Raw genomic sequence first — 11,859 nt, forward strand, 5'->3', positions numbered from 1 at the left:
CATTTTTCATCTACACACTCATCACATCAAAGAGTGTGCTTAAAAGTTAAGTTTTGGGTAATGCCTCTGGTATAAAAACAACTTAAGTACCTGAGTATTTAGTACTATAGTGCCAATTTCCTTCTGATATTTCTATAGCATGGTTGACTATGATAATCTAAAAATTAGTATTCTGGCACTGAGTCCTGGCTATTATTACCATATTCTATACAAAAATGGACGAAACCTGCCGAACTAGCACATTAAGAAGGCAAGTCCAAACACGTAGGAACTGCTTCTCCAGGAGGAGGGGCAGCGGGCCGCGCTAAGCGTCTGGAAGCCAGCACTTGCTTTGCTGAGCAAATGACGCGCTCAGGTGCCCTCAGAATGTGAATGTTTGCTGAGCAGTAGAGCCTCAGGTGTGTGACCTACCGGCCCTTAGTGGCACAACTGCATGGCCTGAGTCGCTCACTATTAAAATGGTACCACAAGGAAAACTGGGATGACCCTAAAATTAGGGCAGGAACTTGAAAGGGCTACAGTGCAAGGGAGTAAATGTCCTGAGTCACGCGGGGAGATGACAAACCAAGCTGAGGTTTCAGTTTGTTAGGGAAGGTACAAGAGCTAGTGTCTTGGAATAGTTCAGGGGACTGTAGCCTCTACTCTTAATCCCTTGAGGAGAGTGAGCCAGGTGTGGACCTATTTCACAAGGTCTAGAGTGAGAAGGATCTGGACAGGCATTCTGGTTCTGCCACTCTGCAAACTTTCCCTGCCATATCTCTCTTTCAGAAAGTTGGGATAATATTCTTCAGCAAAAATCTAGCGGAGATCAGTTAATGGATATAAAGGAGCCAGGAAGTACAGCATTCAGCAAGGAGACACTCAGTAAATGGACTTTATCTCCACCAAGTTGGCTACCCTCTCTGTGTGGCAACTTCCTCACCTCATCCCAGCTCACTCCCACAGAAACCCAGGAGCACCAAGTAAGATACTGCGACAAGCACACTTTGAAAAGTATGACGTTCTACATACAAACCCAGGGAATTATTATGATTAAAGGTGAAGAGGAGAAGCACTGGAATCTAAAGACTTGGGAGCCTGAGGGGAAACTGAAAATATAAAACATACTTGAATGAGAACATTTAATAGCAGTGGCAGTCACTTAAGCTGATACCTGCTACAGAATCTGAGTTTGGAAAACCAACTTCTTGGGACATCTCCATCCACCCAGCACTTTCTGATAAAATGGTCTAACTCAACACAGGTATACACCCATCCTGAGGCCCCATTTGGTCCGGGAGTGGCCTGAGGGTGGGGAGAACGGGTTGTCTCAGGAGGGTGTGGGATGAGGGTTTGCCCCGTCTGCGAGCAGTGACTAGTGAGGCAAAGAAGTTTATCAATCGATCAATCAAACTACCGATCAATCAATTCCTGCCATTGGAGCGGAGCGAAGGCTAATCGATTCTTTGGGGGTGTTTTGAATGGAAGAGGGGCGGCAGCTTGACGTGGGATCTGTGGGCCGGGTCCGCCGGTAGCCCCTCTGGCTTCCTGGGCGTAAGGAGGCGCGGGAACGTGCATGGGCTGGCGTCCGGTGTGGTGTGGGGCGCGCCGGGCGAGTCCCTGCTTGCAGGAGGCGCCGGAGGAGTCTTCGCGGCCGGGGCAGGTGGAGCGGGTTTGCCTGTCTGGACCCCCGGAGCGAGGCCCGGAGGCGGGGTGCCGGGCGGGCGAGGCGCTCCTCTCATTGGCCGCCGGGCGCCGCCCTGCGCGCGCTCCGCCTTTATAAAGCAGCCGCGGTGGCCTGGCGTCCGCACGCCAGGTTCCCGGCGCCCGACCCTCCTTCGCTTTCTCTGCACGCTCGCCCGCCCGCGCCCACCATGGCCACCATTCAGCAGCTGGTAGGAAGATGGTGCTTAGTAGAGAGCAAAGGCTTTGACGAATACATGAAGGAAGTAGGTGAGGTTCCCCAGCATGCGGCGCTGCAACGTGGCACGTGTATGTCTATCTGTCCCTAGGTCCCCTTCGGCGTGCTGGGCTCAGAGGCTGGGCATGCTTGGCTGCCTATCGCCGACCCCGTTATCCTCTTCCACCTCCGTCACGGGCGAGCGGCGGGGAGAGCGTGGGCCTCTCGGTCTGCCCCGCTCTCTGCTGCTTTCCCCTGGGCGCCACCGCACTTGCTCCCTGCCTTTAGCGCGCTCACCCCCCCTCCCACCCCCAACTTCACTTCTTTCGACCCCTCCAGGCAGCCCTCTTAACTTTACCTATTTTTTTTCCTCCACTACTCGTCCTCCCTAATCCTGACCCCGTCCTCCCACTCGCACTCACTCCGTCGTGGCCGCACCCACTCGCCTTGCCCACCCTGCCGCATCTTTGTTCCTAGATGGCGCGCGGGGTCCCCTCCCTCTTCTCCACGGGGACGCGGTTTCTAGCAGAAATCCTTTAGAGGGTCTGAACCGGGCTACTGCTTCAGCTTCCATTCCGCTCTCGGCTGCATCTCCCTTATCCGCAGGTCCCCCACCCGCCCTCTCCGGGTGCGCCGGGCCCTTTGGGTTGGCACGGCTCACCGGGGAGCATCGGGGCATCCTCGTCTCCGCGCCCCAGAGCGGCGCTCGGAGGCGTGGCACTGGCGGCGCTGTACTGTTGGCGGGTGGCCTGTGGGAGGAGCGCAGTGAGGTTGACTGTGCCCGGGGATGGGGAGGCAGTGCGCCGCGGCCCTGGCCTCTGCATCTAGAGGGTGGAGGGCAGAGAGGCTTTGTTGGGAAACCGCGATCAGAAACTGCCGGTCCCTCCTGCGGCTGCTTTCCTACCACATCCAAAATGGCTGTGGCTTTGCAGAAGGCACTTGACTTATTAAAAGCCTTCCAAGGAAGGATGAGTCTCTGTAGGAAGATTCAAGTTGTCACTCAAAATAGTGCTGAATTTTCTCCTGTCTTTTTCCTGAGCCGGTGACAACGATTGCATGCTGGTTGAAACACTGGGTAGATTGGCAAACAGAGATGAACCTTTGTCACAGGCCCCTAGGAAGTGGGATGGTGAAGCATGGCAAAGATCCTATCTGAGACAACTGCTGGGACTGGGGGACGCTTTAGAAGTCGCCCTCCCACAAATGTTGACATGACTGCTTTCTGGTGCACAAGTCGCTACAAAGACCTAGGCCCTGAGGTACTTCAGAAACACACCTTCACTAACCTTTATGCAAGACAGCGGCTGCTTAAGGCTGGTTCTGTGGTGACTCTTGAGTGTCTTTACGAGCCTGTGAGTAAAGCCACCTAACGTTCTCAAATCAAAGAAACACATTTGTGTTTGTTCACATGTGTGAGGACCGGAGAAGGCTGTTTCTCTGCCCACTGAAAGCGAATGTGTTTATCAGATGGCTGGTTTCCAGAGTTCTGGAGTCATGAAGGTTGTCAAGGCTCAATTCATTAGAGAGCAGTCAAGGTGTAGGAAAAGCAGAGCCTTTTATTTGTCCAAAGTGAGAATATCTAATGACTCTAACAAAACAAGGCACCAGCCTTGAGCTGGCAAAAGAGAAGTCTTCACGGGGACATTCCAAGCCTGGCTGAGTGTTCGTCATCAAGTCAGTTCCTCTGTCTAGGTTGTAATCTCCTCATCTGTGAAACCGAGATTTCGCCTAGAACTAAGTTTCCTACTAAATGTTAACATTAAGGGGACATACACAGATTATAAATTAAATATATCAATACAGTAATTGAGTTACACAGCTCTGAAATAGTTACTCTGTTTGAGGGTAAGATTTTTCCTGTTTGCTAGCGTTATGATTGTGCAGTTAACTCTTAAAACTTTGTGTAATTGGCGTATCTCAGGATCAATGTTGATTTTGTATAGTCTGCTAATCAAATATTTATCAGGGACCTTTTATGTGCCAGACTGTGTGCTGGAGTCATAGAATACAATGGTTGGCAGAATTGAGGAAATTGTAGAAGTTTGGATATCTTCCCTAACTTTCTGAAAGCCAGCAGAGCGTGGTGGCTGAGCTATTTGGAGGCCCACGGCCTGCCTGCATTGTTGGTTCGCAGCCCCCTCCCTCCCTAGCTGAATGAGCTTGAGTGAATTACATCAGTGCCTCACCTTCTCATCTGTAAAATGGAGACAGTGTATCCACCTTCCACAAGGTTGTCATAAGGCTGCCGTGAATAATATATGTCAAGTATGAACACATGGTGAGCACTGGATATGTGTTCACGGTGGTTATTGATAAGTGAATAGGTGAAAATATGCACAGCATAGTGATTACAATTGAATTGCTGCTTTTATTATGTAAACTATAACTTTGGTCTTCCTGTTGTTTAACACGATATAACATTCTACAGGAGTGGGGCTAGCTCTGCGAAAAATGGGTGCAATAGCTAAACCGGACTGTATCATCACTTCCGACGGCAAAAACCTCACCATAAAAACTGAGACCACTTTGAAAACAACACAGTTTTCCTGCATCCTGGGAGAGAAGTTTGAAGAGACTACAGCTGATGGCAGAAAAACTCAGGTCAGTCCTAACTTATAATATCACAGAAGCTTCTAGAATGATAGATTCTATTAATAACAGTCTTACTGCTTCCAGGCAAGAACTTAATGAAAAAGTCACAAGTTGTTTTATGAATTGAGTTGTGACAAATTAGTGAAAGTACCAGCTTCACAACATAGTCTATTTTGTAAAAATAGTTGAAGGGACACGAGAAAGAGTGCGTATCTCTTATGTGCATCTAGATTGAAAAGCGTAAACTGTGTTACGAATGAAATCAGTATGGGCTAATGAAGTAGACTCGGAAGGGAAAAGATGAAAAAATGTTGGTTAAGGAGGTTATGAGTCACAGAAACTCTCTTTTATTGTACTTTGGAAGATTAAAAAGTATGCTTTATTTTGGCAGACTGTCTGCAACTTTACAGATGGCGCATTGGTTCAACGTCAGGAATGGGATGGAAAGGAAAGCATAATAACAAGAAAAGTGGAAGACGGAAAATTAGTGGTGGTAAGTGTCTGACATCTTCTATTTTATTGCGCTTCTTGTTTGACTCGTAGTTTACATAGGTGTTCTGTATCACTGATCATGAGCAGGAGAACTAGGTTTGGAAAGGAAAAAACTGCAGAGTAACAAGGTAAATACAAAACACTAATAACTAAGAAAGCCCTTTGTAGAGATAGAGAAGTGAGATGATGTACTGGAGGATGTAGCAGGAGCTGGGTTTAGTCCATGCTCTGCTGCTACATTTACAGTTCAGGCACACTTCAGAGATATTGCAGGTTGGATTCCAGACCACCGCAATAAACTGAGTATCACAATAAAGTGAGTCATGTGAATTTTTTGGTTTCCCAGTGCATATAAGTTATGTTTATACTATTATGTTAAGTGTGCAATAGCCTTATGTCTGAAAAAACAATATACATACCTCAATTAAAAAAATACTTTAGGGCTTCCCTGGTGGCGCAGTGGTTGAGAGCCCGCCTGCCGATGCAGGGGACACGGGTTCGTGCCCTGGTCTGGGAGGATCCCACATGCCGTGGAGCGGCTGGGCCCGTGAGCCTATGCGTCTGGAGCCTGTGCTCCGCAACGGGAGCGGCCACAACAGTGAGAGGCCCGTGTACTGCAAAAAAAAAGAAAAACAAACAAAAAAACTTTATTGCTAATAACTGCCCCCAAATTACAATAGTAATACCAAAGATCACTAATCACTGATCACCAAAACCAATATAATAATAATGAAAAAGTTTGAAATATTGTGAGAATTACTAACATGTGACACAGAGACAGGAAGTGAGCAAATGATGTTGGAAAAATGGCGCCAATAGACTTGTTCAATGCAGGGTTGCCACAAACCTTCAATTTGTAAAAAAATGTCTATATATTCTTAGGCATACGTTTTTCTGCTTCTTTAATATGAGGAATAGTGTTTGCTGAGACTGAATGAATAGTTTAGATATTGCAAATCAGTATTTAGTTTTCAGTTAAGCATATGCATGTCATAAGCAAAATAACAGGTTCTAGCTTTTCAAACCCAGGAATCCTAAAGTGCATTTTCTTCGTCTATGAAGTAGATTACAACGTTTTGTAGGATTGTGGTCCTAGCATTTAACTATCACCATTGCCCTGTGATGTAAGACTAACCTGACTCTTCTAATATCACTCTTTCTCCTAGGTATGTGTCATGAACAATGTCACCTGTACTCGGGTCTATGAAAAAGTAGAGTAAAACTTTCATCATCATTTTGGATAGGAAGCTGAGAGGATGAACAAGCTCAGTTCAATGAGCAAATCTCCATACTTCTTTTTTTTTCATTACTGTGTTCAGTTATCTTTATCACAAACATTTTACTTTAACTATTTCAAAGTGTTGGTTTAATTAGGATCATCTCTTTGGTTAGTAAATAAATCTGTTTGTGCTATACCAGTTTTGCATGTTTTTTTAAGCTTTATAGGAATTTAGTGATGAGTTTTAACATTTATGAATGGAATAAATTCTGGGGTAGCCTTGAGGTTACCATATTGAGATTATATTTTAGTAATTTATATGTAGAACTACTTCTGTGGCAAATAAACTACCAATCATTAATCTTGCCCTATGCTATTTGAACTTTGTATCAACTCAAGAATCTTAAATTTGTGACAGAGACTGTTCTCGTTGAAAAATAGCTACATAAATAAACTTTATAATTTAAATATTAGAATAAAGGTTAAATCATACTGTTAATAGTGTGCTTATAACTATTACTCAGGAATTCTGAGCCAGAAATTCATTTAATAAACTTTCTGAGGACCTACCATGTGCCAGGCAGTCTTCCAGAGGTTAAGGTATATCTGAACACAAGGACAAGTCATTGCACTTGACAAGAAACACTCATCTTTGAAAGTACATAGTGTGCTCATTAACAAAAGCCGTAAAAGTAATTGAGCTCTGAATGAAATACTTGTGTGTATATATAAAGAATAACTAGAATTCTAGTGACTCCTGTCCAATTTCTCAAGCCAAATAACAACTATCTGCAATTCACATTTGGAGAAATTCCTATAGGCACTGGGCTAAAACTATGTACATGATCCTCAGAGCAATACTTAGGGGAGCTAGTAACATCATCTATGTGCTGCAAATAAGAAAATAGGTTTTTGACTACCTAACTTGTTCAAGGACATAGGAAGCAGGAGAGTTGGAGTGGGAACCTACAACTCATGGAGTCCACTCATGACTGGTCAATCATTCTACAGCACTGCCTCTTCTCAGTGGTATAAAGATCCTGAGTTTAAAGTACCTAAATGTAATAACTGAGACTTTTCTGAAACTACTCTCTAGGCACTAAAATATTAGCTGGCAAGAATCTTTAATTACTGAGAGCTAGCAGTCAATGAAAGAGTTGGACTCACTGATACCCTAGCTCTGTGTTGTCCAATATATAGCTGTAGCCCCAGGTGGCTGATGAGCACTGGGTAAGTAAAATACACATAAGATTTAAAGAACTTTATACCAAAAAAAAAAAAAAAAAGGAAAACACCTCTGATTTTTTTTTATATTGATTACATGTTGAAATCATATTTTTGGATACAGTTGGTTACCTAAATATTGTATATTAATCAAATTAATTTTACCTGTTGCTTGTCTTTTTTAATGTGGCTAGGGAATATTTAAAAATTACATGTGCTGGCCTTTTTTTTGAGGGGGGGGGGTCCATATTTTTAGTTGGACAGTGCTGGTCTAGACTTCCTTTTCTATTTGAATTTCATTTGTTTATTTTCATCTCCATACTAGAGTTCCTCTTTCATCCCTCTTTTCCACTTCTAATAATAGTGTCCATTTATATGACTCCCTGAACCGAACACTGGGCCAAGTACTTTTAAGAGTTTTATAATTCTCAGAACCACCCTAAATGATGTGTATTAACAATTGTTTTCTGCATTACTTAGATGAGGAAACTAAGTCTCAGGGTCTAGGTAATGATACCGAGCCATACAGCTAGTACGAGTCAGAACAGATTGGAGCACAAGTTCATCTGACTAAAACCTGTGCAACCACACCATGTTCTAATGTCTGTATTGCTTCAGTTTATGGACAGTGGAGTATTACTAGAGGAAGGGTAGGCCCATGTTTCTTCCATGGGGGGAGTTGTTGACATTTTGGGTGAGAGAACTTTTCTTCATTGTGCTGAGCTGTGGCAAGTCGGTGTCCTAAGATCATTGCCACAAAATGCCCATGGCACCCATCAGTCTACCCCAAACACCCTATGCATTTCCAGATGTCTTCTAAGGGTATGGTAGCATACCTAGTTGAGAACCACTGGGTAGAACAAGAACAAATGCAGCTCAGCTTCATCTTATCTAGTGTCAATCAAGCCCTTCTTTCTGCTAAGCAATCCTTTAACATCAGTTCACCCCTTATCAAAAGGTATAAACTAGTGCCTTCATTGAATATTTTTATTTTCTCTTAACTGGTAGTATGTTGGAATGTATTCTGTTTAGTTCTACAACACACTGCATGTGTTGGGAGTTTCACTCCCTGAGTTTTACCCAGGTCTATCAGATCTCCTGTTTTCTTCTCTATGCTTCAACACTTTATTGCCGATAACTTATTGGACATTTCCCTATAGATGTCACGTTTAATTTCAAACTGGTTTAATCTCTCTAAAATTTAGTGTGATGATTTAAGTGTTGGGGCTTTGGAAGCAGACAATACTGGAATCCAATTCTGGCTCTCTACCCTTTTAAGAATTGTGTGACTTAGGGCAGGGTTACTTAACTCCTCTGAACTCTAGTTATACCCTTTGTAAAAGACACAGACCTACTAGAGAACAGACTTGAGGATATGGGGAGGGGGAAGGGTGAGCTGTGACAAAGCGAGAGAGAGGCATGGACATATATACACTACCAAATGTAAGGTTGATAGCTAGTGGGAAGCAGCCGCATAGCACAGGGAGATCAACCTGGTGCTTTGTGACCGCCTGGAGGGGTGGGATAGGGAGGGTGGGAGGGAGGGAGATGCAAGAGGGAAGAGGTATGGGAACATATGTATATGTATAACTGACTCACTTTGTTATAAAGCAGAAACTAACCATTGTAAAGCAATTATACCCCAATAAAGATGTTAAAAAAAAAAAAAAGATACAACATTGCCTGACTTGTAGCACTTCGCATAGGGCCCAGCACATAGTAAAGGCTTAATGTCTCTCCAGTACTGCCCAACAGAACTTTCTGCAGTGATGGAAATGCAATGTATCATCTGCACTATTCAATACATCGGCACTAACCCCGTCTAGGTGGGTATGGAAGCACTTTAAACACGGCGAGTGCAACTGAGGAATTGAATTTTAAATTTTATTTAATTTTCATTAATTAAAATGTAAATTTAAATACCCACATATGGTCAGTAACTGCTGATTTGGACAGCACAGGATGGTAACCTCATGTTTTCCAAAATCAGGCTTCTTATTTTGATTCCAAACCTACTCCTCTTGTGGTATTTGTTCATCTCAATCCATGGGAATGTTAATTTTCTAGTTCTCTAGCTAAATGCTTTGGAGTCATCTTTAATTCCTTTCTTTCTTTCCCATGCTATAGCTAATCCACTAGCAAATGATTTCAGCTTTACTTTCAGAAAGTATCTAGAATTCAAGTACTTCTTACCTCTTCCACAGATACCACCGTGATTCAGACTCCACTGTTCTCTCTCCCTTGATCTCCCTGTTTGCATTTTTATTCTTCCAGAGCTATCATTTTAAAATACACGTTTAAATATGTCACTCCTCTGGTGAGAATCCTCCACTGGCTTCTCATTTCATTCAGAGTAGAAGCCAAAATATTTGCAGAGGTCTTATGTGATCTTGCCGCTTCTGGTTGTTTTCTCCTTTCACTCTCTTAGCAAATATTCCCTTCCAGTAGACCATTGTTGACACAGCTATGCTCCTGCCTCAGGGCCTTTGCACCTATTGTTGCCGCTGCCTGGAACAATCTATCTTATGAAATCTGCTGCCCAGGCTTTCTCTGCTTTCTCACTTCCTTAAAGGAAGTCTCTTCTCAAATGTCACCTAGCAGTGAGTCATCCCCAGAGTGTATATTTGCTACCACCCCTCCCGCATACTCTGTATTTCCCTATGCTGCCCTTGCCCTTATCACTAGTACTGCCTAACTATATGTTTACTTAGTTTTTCAGTTAAAAAAAATTTTTTGTTGTTGTTATTATCTGTCTCTCTCCCTGGAAAGTAAGCTCCATGAAGAAGGGGCTTTGTTTTTATCGTGTTCTCTATCACTCACCTAGGAAACAACCTAGCACATAGAAGATGCTCAATAAATATCTGTTAAATGAATAAATTCATTAATAAATTAATGGCTCTTCTGTGGCTATTTAACATATTTTAATATTATTTAAGATCCTTTATGATTTTGCTTCAATTTATGTTATTTTTTTAAACCATATTTCTTACCTTTGTACAAATCATTCAACTTAATTAGGTCATTTACTTAGCCCAGAGGTAGTGTACTTGATGACTGTAGAATATGAATGTTTGAAATAGGAAGTAAGGAACTCAGTCTAGTTTCTGAACTGGCATGCTGTAACACTCTGCCTCACCAAGAACTAGGCTGCCCGATTGTGAGCACCATTTAAAACTTATTTTACTGCAGCTGAGTATTCTGCCAACAGGCAATGTCTGTCAAACAGAACTTGACCTGAGTTGTTTGTGGAGCGTGGTCCAGATTAGATACAATCTACCACAAGTCAAATGGTTTAACATAAGTCAAGTTCTCACCAAAGAAAAATGTACAGGCAAGAGATGACTTCACTTTCAGATCATGTCCTTGAGTGCTGCGAGGGCATTGACTGTTCTCTTCAAGCAGAATGAGTGCCTAAGGATGCAGGGTTATTGGCGCATCACACCTGTGAGGTCTTTCTAGGCAATATGTGGCTTTGCTCTGTGCTAGTATAATTATGTTTCATTTATTGCTAATTTAGCGGTTTCTTGAGTCTTAATCTCGTCAACAGTTTTCTCAAAACTCTGGTATTTGAAATTATGCTAGGACCATAAAATGATGGAGAGCCATGTTTTTAGCACCTAGATTTTAGTTTTGCTAGCTCAGCTGAGGCTCTTACTCAATTCTTTCTGCTTATTAATTAATGATTATTAATGTTGTACTTAAAATTCACTTTTTTCTATTTTTTTAAAATTGGGGTATAATTGCTTACAGAGAAGTGAATCACCTATATGTATACATATATTCCTTCTTTTTTGGATTTCCTTCCCATTTAGGTCACCACAGAGCACTGAGTAGAGTTCCCTGTGCTATACAACAGGTTCTCATTAGTTATCTATTTTAGACATAGTAGTGTATATATGTCAATCCCAATCTCCCACTTCATCCCAGCCCCTCCTCTCCACCCTTGGTGTTTATACGTTTGTTCTCTACATCTGTGTCTCTATTAAAATGGTACAGATGAACCTATTAGCAAAGTAAAATTCACTTTTTAGTTTATGAGAATAATTATAGATTTCCCCTGGTTTCCCTGTACTCACTGTTCTTCTTTTTTCTTGTTGCCCTCTTAGAATTCACTGCTGTTTGGTGGGTCACATGTGATGTGGGTTAGTAGGAAGAACTGATGAAGATGGTGAAGTGGTTTAAAAAGCTGAGTGACACATGTTTTGAAATATTGTGAAAGGCAGGGTGGGATGACACATCACTGGTCCCACAGCAACTGGAAAATAACTTGTCTTATGACCTCTGGTCTGTCAGGCTCTTGTCACCAGATTATACGTGGACATTTACTTAGGAACAAGTCCATCTCCTCACAGGCTCCTCCTCCCACACTGCACGCTTTGAAAATGTATGAAAAGGAAATAATAATACTTTTCACAGAGCACTTTTTAAAAGTGCTTGTGACGCATGATATGAG

At 42.8% G+C, this 11,859-nt stretch overlaps 1 protein-coding gene and 1 long non-coding RNA gene across 3 annotated transcripts; one reads left to right on the forward strand and one right to left on the reverse strand.

Moving 5' to 3' along the window:
* Positions 1–1,773: 1,773 nt before the first annotated feature.
* On the forward strand, positions 1,774–6,378 carry FABP5 (fatty acid binding protein 5). The gene is made up of 4 exons (XM_033843262.2): positions 1,774–1,932; positions 4,308–4,480; positions 4,863–4,964; positions 6,130–6,378. Exons 1-4 carry the CDS (start codon positions 1,854–1,856, stop codon positions 6,181–6,183), a joined length of 408 nt encoding a protein of 135 aa, XP_033699153.1. The 5' UTR covers positions 1,774–1,853; the 3' UTR covers positions 6,184–6,378.
* Positions 4,912–11,691, reverse strand: LOC141276903 (uncharacterized). Of its 2 annotated transcripts, none has more exons than XR_012327235.1 (2): positions 11,483–11,691; positions 4,912–5,577 (listed from the first exon to the last, which is right to left on the reverse strand). It is a non-coding gene; the product is annotated as an uncharacterized lncRNA (long non-coding RNA). The 2 variants fall into 2 exon arrangements; XR_012327234.1 differs by lacking the exon at positions 11,483–11,691 and adding an exon at positions 9,600–10,300.
* Between the last annotated feature and the right edge of the window lie 168 nt (positions 11,692–11,859).

The sequence above is a fragment of the Tursiops truncatus genome, chromosome 17 (genome assembly GCF_011762595.2).
Source record: "Tursiops truncatus isolate mTurTru1 chromosome 17, mTurTru1.mat.Y, whole genome shotgun sequence".
Taxonomy (NCBI): Eukaryota; Metazoa; Chordata; class Mammalia; order Artiodactyla; family Delphinidae; genus Tursiops; species Tursiops truncatus.

Bases quoted from the DNA above. Each gene is read 5' to 3' on its own strand.
- FABP5 (XM_033843262.2), top strand. From the start codon at position 1,854: ATGGCCACCATTCAGCAGCTGGTAGGAAGATGGTGCTTAGTAGAGAGC. The intron at 1,933-4,307 runs GTGAGGTTCCCC...AACATTCTACAG, and splicing joins CGAATACATGAAGGAAGTAG to GAGTGGGGCTAGCTCTGCGA. The intron at 4,965-6,129 runs GTAAGTGTCTGA...TCTTTCTCCTAG, and splicing joins AAGACGGAAAATTAGTGGTG to GTATGTGTCATGAACAATGT.